The sequence below is a fragment of the Melanaphis sacchari genome, unplaced genomic scaffold (genome assembly GCF_002803265.2).
Source record: "Melanaphis sacchari strain LSU unplaced genomic scaffold, SCAv2.0 Contig23_pilon_pilon, whole genome shotgun sequence".
In the NCBI taxonomy this organism is placed as follows: domain Eukaryota; kingdom Metazoa; phylum Arthropoda; class Insecta; order Hemiptera; family Aphididae; genus Melanaphis; species Melanaphis sacchari.
In genome coordinates, this window is record NW_020271114.1 from 2,725,254 (window position 1) to 2,744,769 (window position 19,516).

The following is a 19,516-nucleotide window of genomic DNA, read 5'->3' on the forward strand; positions in this document are numbered from 1 at the left end:
ATATTATTTATATTTTTCTAGGAACATTAATTACAAAAGAATCTTTATTTTTATAATATGTATATATTTGCCTATAATTATCATCTATAATTGGATTGTATTGTTTAAATTATTTATAATTTATAATACATTAATAAAAAATAATTGTTTTATAAAGTTTAACCAATTACTGTGGTACTGATGCAGTGTTAGTAATTTGAGGTGTTGCTGTGCCATTGGTACCATTTGTGATGACAACTACAGGATCTGCACTCGGTTGATTCATTGCTTCGACCTCTGCTAAACTTAATTGTGTAATAAACCTTAATTTCTTTTGTAAGGGCAGTCTAAGGCGGTATACAATCCCTTCCAATTCAGACTTCATTAAATTTCCCACATATTGATATTTTATGTGATACCTAAATTAATTTATTAAGGAAACTTATAATTTTCAAATTCATTTTTAGAGTGCTTGTGCTGAAAAAATTAAAAATGTTGATTTGATATTAAAAATAAAAAGGATACAATAGATCGCAGATTGGGTCCATATAACGTAGAGTCTGAACATGTTTGTCCATTCTTTCCAAAGCATTTAATAGTTCAACAGTAATGTCTACTATAGATGGTGATGACTTGTCGAGATTATAACGAGATAAGAATGGTGCAACCAGATGACATAAAAATATGAATTGTTCTTCACTATACACAGATGGACCAAGTTTTTCTTTTACAAACCTATACAAAAAGTCATATTATAGTGAATTATAACTGTATAACAGTAACTAGACTAGTTTTAACTCACGGTAGTATAGAAGCAATGTGTCCAACACCAGCGTGATGCCATGTAGCATGCGCCAGAGCTAACATGTACACAAACCGGTTGTCAAGCATACAACCATGAGCAAGATCAAAATTAAATAATTGGAATGGTGTATGTGCATACTGCCATGTGGTCAAACCAGGACTTTGCATCATTTGCATAATTCGGTCTTGTAATGTCATCCAAAATGGTTCTGGCATGGCAGACATTATAAGGCCAATACTGTTTATCCAACAGTGTATTTCATGTGATGGGATTTCAGTATATCTACTCATAAATTTTACAGTTATAAGCTATACTAAATTTAATTAATAATAATATTAAAATGTACCTCTGCATTACAACATCAAGTAAAGAATTAGTCACTGAAGCTGGAGTTAGTGGTAAAGCCATAAGTTCTGCACATGTCATGTATAGTGCGTAAACAGCAGGATTGGGGAATTCATTAAATCTCCAGTCTATGTTTGGAAACTTCACATTTCCGTTCATGGCTTTAAAAAAAAATTAAGGAAAATTGGTAATTTTAAGTTAAGGACAGTGTATTGTCCAAAAAAAAAATAAAAAAAATACTTTCTCTTAAAGTTCAACAACAATCAATGTTTAAGAGTAAAATTGGTATTATCGAAACACCATAAAGAAATATTGTTTAAAATACTCATTTCACAAACCTTAAGTGTTGAAATTATATCTAAACTTGGCAAATAAAAGGATACTATCTGTAATTCGTTTGACCAGCATAACATAATATTCGAGATCAGGTACCCATATAGGAGCTGAAGGGGTAACTGTGACATCAGTGCTGGTACCCATTGAATTGGCATTTGTGGATGTTGGTGTTTGTATGTTGTACCTTTGATAAGATTCAGAAAGTGTCCAGCAGCCACGTGTTTCACATAGTGATCCAAGCACAGCATACACAAGTTTACGTTTTAATGATGGCCGATCACGTAATTTGGATTCATAGTAATGCAATGTGTTATATAAATATGTCACAGGGCGATCTAAATAAATAATTTTGAATTATACATATATTTATAATATTTATATACAGAATGGAAAGAAAGAATTTACAAGTAATAATAAAAATTGATATAAAATTTTACTTTAGCACTTGATGGTGGTGTGTGACCAATAATTTTAAGCTATCACTGCATAAAAATGAGTTAATGTATTTATACTTTATTTCTATAACAATTGAATCAATTACTATGATTAAAAAACTGTCATAAAATTATGGTTCACACAGTTTTTATTGTTTAATACAATAATTATACACCAAACCTGGCATTGATTGTATTTTTTAATTTGTATGAACATAGAACACATTTTTCCCATCAAGTATATAATTAGTAATAAAACTTAAAAAATATGTATTAGATACCATGGAACTTATACAAGCATCCCAAATGATCCAAGAGTGTTTCTAATGATTTAGTTACTGGTGGTAATTCAAGATATCTATGAATAACTATGTCGAAAACCTGAGGTAAAATAATAAATTAATATTACTGAACATAATTTTAAATATTTAAGATAATTTTACTGTTTACACCATATTACCGGTAAAAATCTAAGGCAAACGTTTCCAAAGTACACAGGTAAGGGCTGATAAGATGCAGGATCCAAAATTCCTTCAGGAGCAAATTTTTCAGGATATTTTCTATGAAACGCTAAATGTTTATCATGCCTATATAACAGTAATTAATAATTAAACTTGAAGTAAATACATAAATATTGTTTGAAATTTTATTACCAATTAGATTGTTTCCAGTGTTCAGGCGAATTTTCTTTAACAAATTCACACACCCGAGCTCTGAATTCAGCACCTTTAAATAAGAGTAACTGTATAATAAAAAAACACACTTGAGCTTCACTGCCTTCTTGAGTACGAAGTGCCTGCAATTTAATAATTAATTAGGACATTTAATAAACGTATGATTGAATTAAATATTTATTTGACATACGAGACAAAGAACAAGGCGATCAATTGTAACAATGTTGTACTTCCAAATCATGCTATTGATAGCATCAACACATTTGTTAACATGTTGGCCTTCTTCAGACACAGCAAATTTGAATACTAAATAATCACAAAACTTGCGAAGATGTGCAGATAAAGCTCTAGCACCTATTCGTTCCAATATCCTAAAATACAACACACAAAACATTTTTGAGTGAAATATAAAATAGTAATGATAATTAAGATTTATGGGGAACACTGAACAAGTAATAAAAGTAATGAGTAATTTAGTATAAGTAATAGAACATAGAATATAAGGGTTATGAGTTATGACTTATGAGAGAAATATAAGTAATTAATACCAAGACCTTTAATACATTCACGACTGCGTGTAAATTATACTTTTCATGAGGGTTTCTTCAGATAAACCTATGTTAAATAAAATTAACATGGAGTTTTTTAATTTATATACAGAATTATTTAACTCTGGTTAATTCTAATAAGTATTATGACAACATGGTTATTTTAAACACTTCTTTGTATCGATTGGTATACTTGGTTTTACAATTTTACAAATAGATAGCAATATTAGTATTATTTATTGTAGGCATAAAAATTTTAAAGTTTAAAATTTAAACTAAAAATATTTATTTCATCATACTCACTTATATGCAATTGGATTGATTCTGTCAGTCTCTATTATCATTTTCCATAGAAGACATAAGAACAATGGATGAGCAGTAGGTACAGAAAAATGTGCAATAATATCATTTTCATTAGTCATTGATGCCCAATTTCGATACTCTTCTTCAACTGCTTTCTAAAAATAAATATTTATTTTTATGTTTTCACAGTTTACAATAATTTGAATTGACATACTTTTAGCTGTTGTTTGTTTTCTTTAGTAATTGGATTATGGACAAAAAAATCTGCAAGTGCAGGAGGAAAACATTGTAATGTATGTGGAGCCCAAGTATGTGGTGTATTGGCCATTATTGTAGTCAATAACTCTTTGCACCAAGACCCTTCTTGGCTAGCTGACGTGCCCGTGATATGCATGGATCTTGCTAATGTTAAGACAAGTGCACGGTTGAGTTCTTCACATTCAGCTGATACTAAAGTTTTAGGTTCACTTAAAAATCGAGAGAATTGTGGTTGCACTTCATTGCTCCCAAGGCCAGTAATCAGTCTCAATGCAGTGCTTTCCACGCTAAACATAAACATATAACACATTATTATACACATGTATATATACTTAATAACTAGTAAACACTCTTACCATAAATGGAGTTGAGTTTGATTAGTTTGAGGTACTGCAGCTAAACTGTGTAAATGAGAAAGAAGCTGAACTCTATAATGTGGTTGAATATGATGCATTCTATAACTGAACATCTCTAATAAAGTGTATAGAATTCCCCATGCATGCGACTTAAAAACAGTAGGTAATACTTGGCCTGCAATAAACATTTAACAAAAATAATGAAATCATTATAATTATAACATTTATAACATAATATTATACTGGTTTTTTTTTTTTTTTTTTTTGAGAAGCGTATTTTATATTTTATAAAAATTGCTTCACAGGTTAGTAGGGAAGAAGTTAATTTAAAGATATTTAAACTATTTAAATATTGTGAACAATTACCATTTAACACTATAATAAATAGCTGATTATTTGATAATGTATTATTAATTATTACTTAATTTATCTCTATTATTTTATTACTTACTTATAAATCCTTTGATTCCTAATGATTCTATTTCAGTGTAAACTAAAAGTCTACTGTATGTTTCTGCAAGCGCAGGTGCCAGTGCTAAATTAGATTTAGACTGCGCCAATTTCAGTACATGAGTCACTATACTATGAATTAAACTCATTTTTGCATGAATTGTCAATGAATCTAAAACAGCCATACTGAGTGGAGTAGTTGGACCCATAGCATTAGAAGAGGCATTCCCACTAATTGGACTAGTAGTACCACCAGAACCTGGTACCGAAGCTACTGGAGATGTACCACCTACTGCAGGTGTAATTACTGGCGATTGTGTTGATTGCTGTGTGTTGGATGTTACACCGGATATACCTCGATTACTACTACTCCCTAACACGGCATCTACAAGAGCCGCCATTGGACGGGATAAACATTCATTATTTGTAGAAAATGCATTACACAATAATGGTACACGATAATCAGTACCCATACATAAAACACTATTTGAAGGCTGTACTAGCATCTGCAAATAACTGGACAAAATAAAATAATATAATCAAAATGTTAACAACATAATTTCACTAAATCGTCTTACTCATGATGTGCTTTCAAAGCTAATGGTATTGGTCTATGGAATTTAATATTCTCCATCAGAGCTTTACGTAATAAATGAATCCAAATGCAAGTAACGGCCATTTGACGTGTGCAAAGTGCATTACTAGTATCAGGAACAGGTAAAGGTTCTTTTTCAGGATACAATAAGTCATACAGTTTCAATACAGGCAAAATATTTTCAAGCTAAATAAATAAAATGATTCATGTAGGTTTATATTAATATTCTATATTTTGAGTATTTAAAATAATAAATACTTACTGAATTTCGTTGAATACTTCCTGATATGTATTGTAGAAGTACCCACATCAAACGATCCCTTGATCTGTGTAAATCTTTTTTTAATAACTATAATTAAAATTTAAAATTATTAGCCAAAGAAAACTACATGGGATAAAATTAAAACAGAAAGAACAAATATTTTCATACTTTTTCATGAAGAGCATTAACAATATTTGGAAACACAGCAAATTGGAATAATATAAAATAGATTAATTGACTTGAAATATGTAACCATAGCCAATGGGTTTCTTCCGGATCTGCACCTTCAGTTACTTCTTTATCACTTTTTTCCATTGATCTAATTATTAATTCTACCAACTGCTCTTCCAATACAATACATCTTTGTTTATTCTAAAAAGATTTATATATCAAATAAAAGTATATTAGGATGAAAGACATAACATAGTTGACATAAAAGTTTTCCTAATTTATGATTACTGTCTGTACAATATTAGACTTGAAAGCTATTTATTATTAAGAATAAAATAATCTTAAATTTTATATTACATTATTACTACTGTAATATGGATGATTAAATGATTTGAATAAGATTGAAAATGTTCCATACATATATCTAATAAAATCAAAATTGATGGATTTCATTTGTCCAAAATGTACTAATGATTTCATTAGACCACTATCATTAATTTTTTATAATTTAATTATTTTTATTTTTCAAATAGTCAATAAATAATAATAATAATTAATTCTGAACAAAATTCAATATTTGACTATTCAAAATATTAAATACTTTGTTATATTATAAAATAAAAATATATTTTAAAAACCATTAAATTATTTACTAAATATAGCAAATATGATTTTAATGATTTACCATTTTTTGTAGACCAAGCATGGAGCAAACCATATCTCTAGAATAAGGTTGTTCAAGTACATATCTTAATAATTTTGTTTGTGGTTGCAATAGTTGTTTAGGGTATGGTATATTCCCTTTTAAAGTCAGTTTTAATGTATTTGGATCTAATTTCCATGGAGTAATCATGTGATCACCATAACCAGAGTGTTCTACTACAGGTAACATAGAAGAATGACCAATCATTGATGTCATTTGAGCAACACCACGAAAGCTCTCCACAAAATTTGATACCAAACAACCCAATTTCTAAAAATAAAAATAATTTATATGAGTAACTCAAACATAATTGTTGAATATAATAGACAATAATTTACCCAATGTGGCCATCTCTTGTTTTCGCTGTATACTTTGAGTATTTCATTAATAACAAAATAACCAGGAAGCAGACAAGACTCTCTATCAAATATATATCGAATGACTTCTTCGAGTGCAAGAAACTGAGGCAATATAGATGCAGGTAATGCTTTTGGCATTGCAACCACTTTGTCAAAGCAGCCCTAAATAATAATAAATACATGGTTATATTTAATACAATCACTTAACATAATTTAAATTTTATTTACTTTTAATATTTCTCTAACTCCTTTATAGTCGACTGTGGCTAATATGCTTTTAATTATATGAAAACACTCTATCCAGAATTCAGAATTTGTATACACCAGGTATTCAGAATTAATTATACATTCACACATCAACCTATGGTAAATAAAACAAAATATAAATCTTATTATCAATAGAGTATAACAAATCTATCTAAAATAACGCAATAAACAATAATTTAGCAATTTTTGATTAACTTACAATCAACTTACATCTCTATACTTTAAGTATTTAATTGAATACAGTATTAATTTTAAAGATTTTGTTCATTTTACATATATCAATCAAAATATTAAAATAGTAAATACATAATATCTAAATCTAATTTTCAACAATTAACATTATTTTACCTTGAAGAAACACCGTGTTTTTGAACTAATTTTTGAAGCATATTAAGAAAAACTTTTTGGCGCACACTAACTGTTTGTGTAGAAGCAATTTTTAGTATAACTTTAATACTCATGCTTAATTGTTCATCATTTAACTGGATTACTATATTCGTAAGCATCATAAATAGTTTATCGATTTGTTCACAATTCTTAAGAGAATCTTTTTGAATATATCCATTAAATGCTTCAACTAATTCGTCAACTTTCTGAAATGAAAAAAATTACCTTCAGTTATTATTTACCTACAGTTATTCATAGAAATATAATTTTAAAATTTATATATAATAAGGTGTAAATGTAAATACATAAACCACAATATTCATATATATAAATATATAAGTATTTTCAATGCAATTTTTGCAGGCATTTTTAACTGCACATCTATACATACTAAAATAACCATTGGCTTTAAACTGAGTCTCAGTAATGATATGTTACATGCTATTACAAAACTATGAAATTATTTACCGCTATTTCATCGAGTATTTGATTGAGACTGGTTTCTGCCGTCACGTTGTTGGCAGTCATATTGCTATTTACTGCTGTAATTCAATCACAAAACAATATCATTCTATCAAAAACATTTCGGCATAATTAAAAAATTAACTAAAAGACTGAAGTTTCACAGTTTTTACAATAATGCGATAATGCTTACACAATAATACATAATATTAAATTACAACATGATCATTATTTTATATTAATAACACCGGTTATACTTTAAATATAAATTACAATTGTTAATAACGCACGAATGTGTACACACTAGCTGCTGGTATCTAGGTACACGGACTGGTCGGACTGTCTGTTACATTTGAGAATTGAGAGACTTGGCTTTAGTGCATTTTAAATTTTTATGCTTGGATTGTTTACTCATGATAAAAGATAAGTACTATCAATAATGAACTTATTACGTCATTTTACACCTTAAAAATATATGGATTACAATCACAGACTTCAGGAAAAGTACCCCAAGCCCGACCTTATACCACCAGGTTGTGCTTATAGACGCTGTGATACTATATAATTATTATCGTATATCGTATTATCAATACTCAATAGTATCATTAGTATCATCTTCATCAAAATAATTAAATAAATATCAATATTCAATACCATCATTCATCACCCCTGTCGTTAAAGTTATTTAGTTTCTTCTATTTACATTTTATTTTAATAATATAATTATTCTTATTTGTAAAAATGACAAGAATGTGTGTTGTTTGTAAGAAATTGTATATTAAGGGATCAGAGAAATCATTTCATTCGTAAGTACAATAATTTATAAAAGAATATTAAAATGTTATATTAGCGTTAAATGTTTGGTGTTATATTATTATAGTTTTCCTAAAAATGAAAATCGTAAACAATTATGGTTAAAGGCGTGTAATATAAAATTATATTTGCCATCATACAAGATATGCAATGATCATTTTTTACCAGAAAATTACTTACCAAGTGGGTATCTCAAGAAGAATGCTGTTCCATTCCTAGCATCTAAAAGTACAAGTATGTATCAATATATTACAAAACGTTTTTTGCTTACATAACATTTCAGTCCAAATTTATAAATTCAATTATTTAATCTTAGTTATTAAACCTTTGACCTACCATGATACTTCAAGTCATTCTCCAACTCCTATGAAACGCTTGTGTGTTGAACCCATAGTTTCTACAAATACAGGTTTGCATACATTTATTTATTATCTAACATTATTTTCATACATAACATAACAGTCTAAATGTATTAATATTATTTAAGATATTGAACCAGTGGACTATCACGGTACGTCTAACCCTTGTCAAAGTCCAATGAAGCGTAAAGTGTTTAATGCAAACTCAATTGGAATTTTAACTCCAAGTAATTTTAAGACTCCGAGAGAGGCAAAGAAAAATTTGGACATGGTGAAGAACAAATATAGAGAAAAACAAATTCAAAATGCAAATCTGAAAAAACAAATAAAAAGACTGAAAGAAAAACTCACTACTTATGATAATCTTGTTCAAAAATTACACCAAAAACTATTTTTAACTGACAGTGCATCTGCTCACTTGAAGATAAAAAATACAGTTGAACAAGATCATGATTATGTAAAATCTTCAAATAGACTAACACCATTTTTAGATAAGGTAACAAGTTACAATACTGGTTTTGTGTTGAAAAAAATAAAAATAAAATAACTTGTGAGGTAGTCACCCATTTTTGATTGATTGTTCAAATCCAATTTTAAACTCTTAAAAGAAAAATATTGAAACAACGCTTTGCTATGGAAATATATCTAGAAGCAGAAAGAAATTTTCGATCTCATATTATTTTTTTTACCAAATATTAAACACAAAACATTTAATAAACTATATCAGAAACCAAATATTTTTAATCAATTAAATGATCATTATACTGATTGGGCACCGTTAGCTTGAAATTGTTTTTTTTTTCATATTTTATTCTAATAATCATTGAAAAGTATATAATATAATCTGATATGATATATATTATTGCATTTTAAATTTGTAAAAAATTATTTATTTGAATTTTAAATAATTAGACGTGATCTCCTATGACGATTCATAATCATTGAATGTAATAATTTAATTACATATGTTTTATAATAAACAACTTAAAATAAATTCAGTTGTTTAAAAATATTGAATACCTATCTTATTATTATTATTATTTTTTATGAATCATATATCATTTAATATTGATTGGATATTGATTAATATTTTAACACATTTTATGATAATAAACAATGAGGTAAATGTGTAAGCATGTAATCAAACTATTTTTTTTTTAACTTAACTAAACACAACTACATATGCAATATCACATATGAATATATGATTAAATATTAATGTTGAATACATGCCTAAACAATGTTTGCTAATAAAAGCTCAACATCGTGTAATAACGAGAAAATATAAGATAAAATAAACTAATAAATAATACGGTTAAAAATATGATAAAAAGTAGAGGTTTGATGAGGCCTGAGAAACACAAGGGACACAAGCTTTGGATATAATTCTGGTGTTAATAATTACTAAATATACTTGTTCTCGTATTATTACCTTTCTCCTGTTCTTTGGAGGATTCTCGAGGTCTTGTATTCGAGAATGTAACCAAACACACTGTTACGCAAATTAGATAGTAAAGGGACCTGTACTAACAATAAGTATTATAGACATGCACCTTACCTGATTCGTCGCAGTGAATACTTATAGTATGTTCCCCAGAGAAAGATGTAAGGTGACATAAGTTACGAAATGACTTAAGAAAAACTTAAATTTAAATAAAGCAACACTGATTTGACTTATAAAAAAGAAGTCCAGCTGTCGCTCGCAGAATCTTGTGTATATGCCGTGAGGTAGTTTTGGGAAGAGCTCCTGCTCGCTTGTCTGGTGCGCCTGCACTCATTACTTAGTCGGTGTTCATGCACCGATGAGAGAAGGCGACCTAGCTAAGCCGGCCAGAGTCGCAGGTGGCACCATCGTAGGTCTCCACGTTTTCTAAAGAAATAGAATTTCTCCTAGGCGACAGAGACCCTCATTAAACCATTCCTTGCTCTCGCGGCACACAAAACTGGGTCACACGCTTTGCAACACATTGCCACAAATCATGTGACAATTCCTTTGTGACCATATAATATAAGTCGTTTCTTTCATCAGTGGTGAAAGGATGTTTATGGGGTTTTAATCTACGTGCGACAACTTAACTGTTAATATTTGTTTGAATTTTATGAATATGTAATATACAATGATGTGTGAGCATATCATTACAATTTTAAATATATTGCACAGATTATGTATTCCAACAGTTTTAAATTTTAAAACTTAATACAAATATTACACATCATTTCTTGTTTTTATAATATTCTGGTATAATAATTTATATAATAACATATCATATAATTGAAAAAAAAAACAATTAGCTTAATGATTAATATTATAAATTAGATACTGTAATATATATTTTATAGTTTTAATAAAATGTTAATAAGTTCTTTGAAATTATTATATGGTTAAAATAATTTATTGCAGCTATAACAACTGTATCTATATAAAGTATACATTGTACATTTAAATTTATGTTACAGCTTACCACAATGTAATTTTACTTGTTTATAAAACAATAATTTAAGTTCATAATTGTAGACAAAATTAATTTCAATGAATATAGAAAAATATTTTTTTTTTTTTGCAGTACAAACTAGAAAAAAAAGTACAACATTAAAAAAAAAAAAAAAAAAATATAGTACTGCTCTTAAATGTAAGGTGTTTAAGTTCATAATTATCATTATGTCTCAGTTAAAATGAATTTTTTAAACCAAATTTGATTTTAATATTTAATAGGAATTTAAAACATTACTACCAAACAGTCCATTTAATATATCAAACAAATTATTTATAGATACATTTTTTTATTATTATTATTATAATAAACTAAACATATTCATACCAAAAACAAAACTCATAACTCATAAACGTAAACATTTAAACTATTATTTCAAGAAAAAAAAAACAAAATTATTCAACAGCATTGTGCACATAAAATAAAATAAAAAATACTAATATTAGGATTTTGTCTGAGTTCCATTTTTATCACCTAAAAACAAAATAATAATACTTCATATTAATTGATTTTTATAAACCTCACTAATAAATATACTTAGAGGCATATTATGTTAGATTATTAGTAAAATAAGTAAATTGTATATATAAATTTATGATCAAGTTCTATTAATACTGATATAATTTAACATTTTGAATAATATTAGGTATGTAAGTTATTAATTAGACCATTACAGTGATTATGAAACCCTGGAATCTTATTTGATGCGTCTTTCAAAATAGAAGGTTGGTAAACACAAAAATGTAATTACTTTTTTATACTAGTAAGCAGTAGCTTTTTCAACCTAATCTGTAGATTACAAAAAACTCATTAAGTAACACATGTGTAAACATTTAAATGCAATAACTAATGAGTTCAATACATTTACATTACATGAATTCATCATAATAATCAATCATGAATTTATTAGAAAATAATTGATTATAATATATTTATTTACATTTAGTCAATGTAGTAGCTTCACTTCTAAGTATTAAGGATTATGTCTATTGCATCTTGGTATTCTCAAAGTATTATTAGTTGATTTTTTTAGTTGTATATCTATTTCAGCTACATGTTAACTTTTACAAATGTTTTACTCATTATAGTTTAATGAAAAAAAATTAGAAATTATATGAAAAAGGAGTCAAAAAATTGATAATGATTACCATAGGCGAAACTACGGGTCAGGCCAGTCAGGCCATGGCCTGACCTAATACTGGCTGAAAATTTTTATAATGTATATTATATATTTTAATAATTATTTGGGCACATATTTTTTTATATATATTTTATTTGGCCTGACCTAATAAAAATGTCTAGTTTTGCCTATGATGATTACTGCAGAATTGTATTTTTATGATATTAAATAAGTCAAAATGTTACAAATTTAAAACCAAGACCATTGAAATAATTAATACTTGATATCAATTTAGCAAAAAATAACTTTTAGGATAGCAACAACTTATTTAAAAATAGTGGTGTTAACATAATTTTAATGTAAATATTCGGAAAATTTGATACTTTGATATAATACCATAGACTAATATTTTAATCAAAACACATCAATCATGATTACACTGATTACACAATGATTTATCAGAATAAATTAATTTATATATGTTAATTTAACTTCCAGAAATGTAGGATTTAGAATTATGTGTATTGGTATTCATAAAGTATTCTTTTTTGAAGGTTTGCATAGCATAAATTTGAGAGCCTATTTTTATAGTTTTACATCAGATTCTGCTATATAAGATATTAGTTTATTTTAAAAAAAATTATCAAGTTATTGGGATGGCAAAATTTTATCTTGCATTTTTCCTCATATCTAAAATTGTAATATTAACATATTATACATATAATAAATGTACATGTCAAATATATCATGCTAAAATAAGGGCATATGGAAAATTTAAAATTTTACCTTTTAATTGACTTGAACTCATTAAAGAGTTATCAAAATTTGATTGAGCATGTAAACTGGTAACATTAGTTGCAATCTTGTCAATTTGAGTTCTTAAAGATATAACCTACAATATATTAAAAATTATATTATTTTAATAGTTCATTATTAATATTTAATTCTTTACTTTTGAGTTCATTTCATTAAATGATGTCGTTAATTTAGTATCAATTGTTTTTACTTGAGCGATTAATTTCTGACTGTCCTCTTTTAATTTTTCTATTTCTACCTATAAAATATATTAAAGATGTAATATATTAAACCAATCAAAGATTATAATATAATCTTAAAAAATAGTAATCAAAGATATAAAAAATCATCTTCATAACAGTATTTCAATTAATTAGTTACTTCAATTACTCATAATTTCTTACCCCGTTGGTTTTTTGATCTCCAGATAACCAATTGATTCGGCTGGTAAGTGTTCGGTTCAAGGTTGTGACATTAAAACTTATATTTTCAATTAGCTCATGTAACTTTCCAGATACATTATTAATCATAGTTTCATCAGTTTTAATATTTCCAACATTATTTAATTTCTCCTATTTGATAAAAATAATAAAATGTATAAATAATTTTATTCAAACATATTAAAAACATTAGTTGTGGCATACACTTATTGAAGAAACATTTGCTTTCAATATAGTTTGGTATGATTGTAATGAACTAGTAGTATCTTTGAGCGATTTTACACTGCCACTTAAGTCTTGATAAGTACTACCGAGTTTTGCAACTTCTGATGATAGGACTTTTATAGATGGATCTTTTGTGGCATCTGGATTAGATAAAAGGTCCGTGTTTTCATTGATTTTTTTCTCAACTAATGATAACCTCAAACCCAAATCAGCAACCTAAAATTTAAATGAAACAATATGAAATTAAAAATATCTTCAAAGTTGAAATGGCATGATTGGCATGTAATAAAATATAAAATATAATATATTTAACACTCTTTGTAAACTGTACAACAAATGAAAATCCATTTTAATGTAATCAATTAGTCATCATAGTAATTATGTACTCTAATAGTCTGGTATCATGAATTATGAAAATAAAACTCACCTGTTGTGTTAAGTTTAAGATCTGTCCATCGTTCACTGTTAGACGTTGATAGATATCAGTCTGGTTTTGTTGAAGCTGTTTAGACATAGCATGACATTTCTGTAGGTCATCTGGTACACCACGATTGCCAGCAGCAACTGGAAAAAACAATAAAAATTTTTAAAAAAGTAATACAAACAAGTATGTGTGCACGTAACACCATGCGAGTATGGCTTGGAATCAGTGGAGCCCACATTCTCACTGATAATTCATATATTTGAAGTTTTCTGCAGATACATAAACATAAATAATATAATATTATAATTATTTTTACACAATAGACCATCCGGAGTCAGTTCGCTAAAAATAACAACACCCCTTCCCCACCAACTATAACCCGCTGACACCCTGTCACACACCTTCGTCGAGTTGCATTTGCAAGTGCACTTGGATCTTGCGCACGTCGAGGAAAGTATACGTCTCGAACACGACCCACACGACGCAGCCGAACGTCACGAACATCCTCAGGGCGTTGCACCAGGTGTTGGCGACAAACGTCCGTTTCCGCCTACGTGTGATCTGTCGCCGCAGCTTTATGGGCGTGGGCGGCGCCCGTGACGAGGAACACGAGTCCGAGTCGGACGAGCATGTCATCAGCCTGCGGTTTCGATTGACGCCAACCACCGTACAGCCGGTCAACGCGTCCAGTTCCTTCCGTTTCCGCATTTTCTTGCAGCCTCCGCCGCCGCCGCCGCCGACGGCCGACGAGAATCGCCTACTCACGTCACTGCTCATCGGCCACAGGCATGACGATGACGCGTCTGTTTTTGGGGGCTATATTAATAGGGATAGACGATAGTGTTGCGCGGTGCGTAGATATGTGATGAGTAAGTAACTATAGTACAGGCGAGTGCTGCGAGGGTAGTTTGGTGTCTTGACTGTTGAATACGATTTATATACAAAGACTACAGGTAGATCCGGCTCAACATTGTATATTATTTAATATTGTTGTTATTGTACTGCAGCCATAACATCAATGACAGTGTAATAATATTAACGTTGAGTCTCTCGTGGTCGCGTGCTCTGTCAACTGCGGCAGTAATGGCTAAGTCTTAAACAACTGAACTATAGCCGCCGTCGATGGGGTAGTGGGTGGAACAAAATGTGCACGCGGTCTGATCAATAGTTTGTAATTTGCCGCCGCCGCCAGTGGCGTATCCGAATCTGAGCTTGTCATACTCGTACTTTCTCTCGGAAAACTACTTTTTTTTAAATTGTTGTTCTTTAAATGAACTATCTTTATTGATGTGATATTGAATATTATATACTTACTGGTTAATTAATAAAGTTTGTAACTACGTTTTTACTCGGCGATATGTTTGTACAAAATGTTTATCTATGGCCGGGACCTACCTATGAATCTTAGTGTCATCACCGACAAGTTAAATAATTTAAAGGAGGGATAATGGGCTTGATTAAAAAAATGTCTATCACCGAATGACTTTTTCATTTTCTTCATAACTACAATATACATAGATCTACTATAACGTATCTAAATTATAATTTTTAAGTAGGTATAAAGATTTTATACATAATCCAAATAAGATTTACTGAAATTGTTACAGTATACATCTGCTAAAATATAGATATTTTTCGAACAATTTAGTGCGTTTTTCTAATGTTAATTGTTCTACGTTATAATATATAATATACAACTGAAAATCATATTGGATTTGAACATTTAATAGTGAAAAATAAAGTTAATTTAATTTTATGTTAAATTAAAATTTTTATATAGTATTATTTACACGAATCTATTCGTAAATAAAAGATACCTATAAACCTATTTGTTGATTTTCGCATTTTATTTTTACTTTTTAGTTTTTACTTACAATTTATAGGTATGTTCATTTTTAAAATCCGAGTCAATTAAATAAACTTTAATAATTATCAAGTCATATATTATTATACAATATATTAATTAATCTAAGCTATTGATAAAAAAAGAAAGTTTTATTTATCAAAGATTTATAATTAAAATATAGGTAATCATTGAAATAGGATTCAAACCACTATTTTTCCTAAATTCATTATTATTGTTTGTGACAATATAATGTTCTGTGTTTATACTTTAAACTGCTATGCCAGATGTTCTATATTGAATTTATTACATGTCTGTTATGTTAACCATTTGGTGTGTAATTGAAGAATAAAGTTATACTATGAGGTATTAAATCATTTAGTATGATTTATTCAAATAGATTATAAAGATATTTTTAATTAATAATACATAGTATAAACTTGGATTTAGAATGAATAATAAATAATGAATTATAGAACCTATACCATAAACCTATAAACTAAACTATACTCGTAAATTTGTAAGTTTTTCTAACTTTTGTTAGCTTAAAGATCAATTATTTGTACATTAATAGTTGATTCTGTTAGTAATACATTTTTGACTAAACACCATAATCGTAAATTTGGGGGGCTTAGAGGGACTTAGCCCCCTGCATTTTTTAAAAAGTTTTTCAACAAATTTCAGGTTTTTATTAAAGAAAATATAAAATGTACTATGTAGTTCCAAAACAGGATATCCGATAGGTATTTCGTATGCATAATGTGAACGTTTAAGGTCCATGCAACACAAATAAATTGTAATGTATTGTACACTTATAATAAAATGATTGAACAACATTAATATTATATAGCAATAACTTTTTTAATCTACATTTTGAAAATGTAAATAATATATTCTGTTTATAAAAAAATAATAGAAATTATATAAAATTTGAATGACCCAGTTTATTGAAAATTACCAATACAATAATTGTACATAACACATTAAAGTGTAATGTTGTAGTATAAAACAGATTTTTAATATTGCTTAAGAAATAATTATTAAGATAGAATATTATGAAATAACTGGGTCATAAAATCAAGAAGCTGTTGTCAATAACTGCATTATACATACATTTTAGACGTAATCATATTAATTTAAACAATTTATATTAAGATCAATTTTATTGAATTTAAGTCTTGCAGTTTTTTATATAAACAAATAATGTTAAAAATAAACTTGTGTTATTTATATAGTATGTAAATATTAATTTAATAATTGTTTTAATGTTCAATTTAATTATTATTAATATATAATATCATAGGATATAATTCATTTTGTTTCAATCTTAATGAAAATTACTATGAAAAAACCAATATGCTAGATTTCAGAGATTTCATGATTCAATTCTGTTTTAATACTTTATAAAAGATTAAAAAAAAAAAAAAAAAAAAAAATGATGGCTATTAAAAATCATAATACCTATCATTAAAGAGATTAGTGAGAAATTATTAACAGCTATCTAGTGTCTAGTTATATCTATATTTTATCTTTGATATTTAACTACTTACACAAAATTGTTTACTAGTTAAAGGTTTTTTGATTAGATATATTAATAATACGTAAACAACAAAAGTATTAAGTACCTATCAGAAAAAAATTAACCATAGAAAGTAGAACCATTAAAGATTTGGAGAAACGAATACCTAGTAATATTGATAAATACAATTTGTAAGTCTTACTTGTAATAATGGTATGGTTGAATTTGTCCAATTCGTTTTGCAAAGCATTGATAAACCAACTCATTGTCAGCAGCCAGACAATGAGAACAGATAGAACAAAAAAAACACATACTGAGCGTGACTGCAAGCGACATTTTTCAAACGTCACTTTTTCTACAAACTTATCTCTATTATTGCCAAACCTAGAATATAATATAAAAATAGAACACTACAAAAATAATAACAATATTGACTACTGAGTGTACTCACTTTCTATATCTCTTTTTCCTCGGCGAAGTCAATATCAATGGCGGAATATGTGCGGACGAACTGCTGCCGGAGTCCGACATATCTAGCAGCTGATAGGTTCTGCTTGAAACGCTGGGCTGTTCCATTTAGTGAATACCATAGTTGAGTGATGTAAATTGAAATTTATTCAGACACCAGATAAAAGTTATACTCGCGAATAACATCCAGTTTCAAATAATTCGGAATTAGTAATTTTGACGAGTCACGTAATACTTACGATGCACCCGTAAACAAGTACAACATGAACAACTGCAATAAATTATAAATAATAATTATGCGAAAATATTATAAGTATCTATACTAATATCATTTGAAGCTGGATTAGGAATCATTTGGTCTACTTTACACACATTTTGATAACACTTATCACGAAACATTGAAGATTATCGCGTTTTCACGGAGGTACCGAAAGTAAACGGTGTAACAATAATCGTTTTAGCGATAATTTTGTGTAAGATTTTTTAATGTGGATCCCTTTTTAATTTGATTATTCATTTTTATTTTTTAATGAAAATCTTTTTTTTGGATCGTATTGGGCGTTTTGGCGATGAACGATAAACAAATTTATTATGTTGTACTGCTATATCAATAAACATAAAACAATCAGTAAACAGTTGGCAAACCGTTTGCTTTCGCTATCTCCTCAAAACTTCGCTTAATAGTTTAATATTTATTGATAAGCATATGAATATAGGAGAATGTAAGTACATGAGTTATTAATTTTTTAAATTTTTTTTTTTGTCGAGAGCAACAATTAATTTACAAATAATAATTAAATGATAAAAGACAAAAACAATAATAAAAATAAATAATGTATACATAATAACTACTTGTAAACAATAAACATAATATTCTAAGTACGATAATAACCAATTATTAATAGATATTTGAACATTTTTGAGTTTATCGATTATATTCTTATTTTAATAATAACATGCATTGAATTAAATAAGTAGAATCCAGGTAGTCCAGGAATTTTTGACTAAAAGATTTTTTTTAAATATATCACTTTAACATCATATGCCAAATGATTCCTGTTTTTTTTCATTATTTATATTTCTCCAAAAATCTATATATTTACCTACCCATAAAATGGCAGCTTTTTTAAATAGTAAATTTACAGGTAATACATTAAATAATTTGAAATTTTGACTTGTTGAATCTTCAAGAGTACATAGGTTTCTGTAAACATATTCGAACAATTTGTCTTTGTTGTATTATTAAAGGTTTTATAGCATTAGCTCATTAGCAGAAAGACCTCCCCAAATAAGTAGATCATATTGCAATAGCGCTTGATATAAT

At 27.9% G+C, this 19,516-nt stretch overlaps 3 protein-coding genes across 4 annotated transcripts; 1 reads left to right on the top strand and 2 right to left on the bottom strand.

Moving 5' to 3' along the window:
• Window positions 1-43: 43 nt before the first annotated feature.
• LOC112594794 (mediator of RNA polymerase II transcription subunit 23) lies at window positions 44-7,881 on the bottom strand. The gene is made up of 21 exons (XM_025339795.1): window positions 7,701-7,881; window positions 7,194-7,438; window positions 6,807-6,939; window positions 6,558-6,740; window positions 6,202-6,489; window positions 5,514-5,717; window positions 5,346-5,432; window positions 5,067-5,269; window positions 4,490-5,004; window positions 4,039-4,213; window positions 3,639-3,969; window positions 3,425-3,579; window positions 2,764-2,944; window positions 2,553-2,695; window positions 2,360-2,486; window positions 2,181-2,280; window positions 1,513-1,800; window positions 1,131-1,290; window positions 782-1,066; window positions 505-714; window positions 44-398 (listed from the first exon to the last, which is right to left on the bottom strand). Exons 1-21 carry the CDS (start codon window positions 7,758-7,760, stop codon window positions 167-169), a joined length of 4,305 nt encoding a protein of 1,434 aa, XP_025195580.1. The 5' UTR covers window positions 7,761-7,881; the 3' UTR covers window positions 44-166.
• A 442-nt stretch (window positions 7,882-8,323) lies between these two features.
• LOC112594690 lies at window positions 8,324-9,439 on the top strand. The gene is made up of 4 exons (XM_025339634.1): window positions 8,324-8,500; window positions 8,575-8,741; window positions 8,824-8,916; window positions 8,995-9,439. Exons 1-4 carry the CDS (start codon window positions 8,436-8,438, stop codon window positions 9,411-9,413), a joined length of 744 nt encoding a protein of 247 aa, XP_025195419.1. The 5' UTR covers window positions 8,324-8,435; the 3' UTR covers window positions 9,414-9,439.
• A 2,296-nt stretch (window positions 9,440-11,735) lies between these two features.
• Window positions 11,736-18,533, bottom strand: LOC112594757. 2 transcript variants are annotated; one of them, XM_025339723.1, is made up of 8 exons: window positions 18,176-18,533; window positions 17,927-18,108; window positions 14,366-14,502; window positions 13,918-14,154; window positions 13,678-13,845; window positions 13,431-13,532; window positions 13,265-13,370; window positions 11,736-11,832 (listed from the first exon to the last, which is right to left on the bottom strand). In XM_025339723.1, exons 1-8 carry the CDS (start codon window positions 18,298-18,300, stop codon window positions 11,801-11,803), a joined length of 1,089 nt encoding a protein of 362 aa, XP_025195508.1. In that variant the 5' UTR covers window positions 18,301-18,533; the 3' UTR covers window positions 11,736-11,800. The 2 variants fall into 2 exon arrangements, with proteins under 2 accessions (XP_025195508.1, XP_025195507.1); XM_025339722.1 differs by lacking the exons at window positions 17,927-18,108; window positions 18,176-18,533 and adding an exon at window positions 14,764-15,828.
• Between the last annotated feature and the right edge of the window lie 983 nt (window positions 18,534-19,516).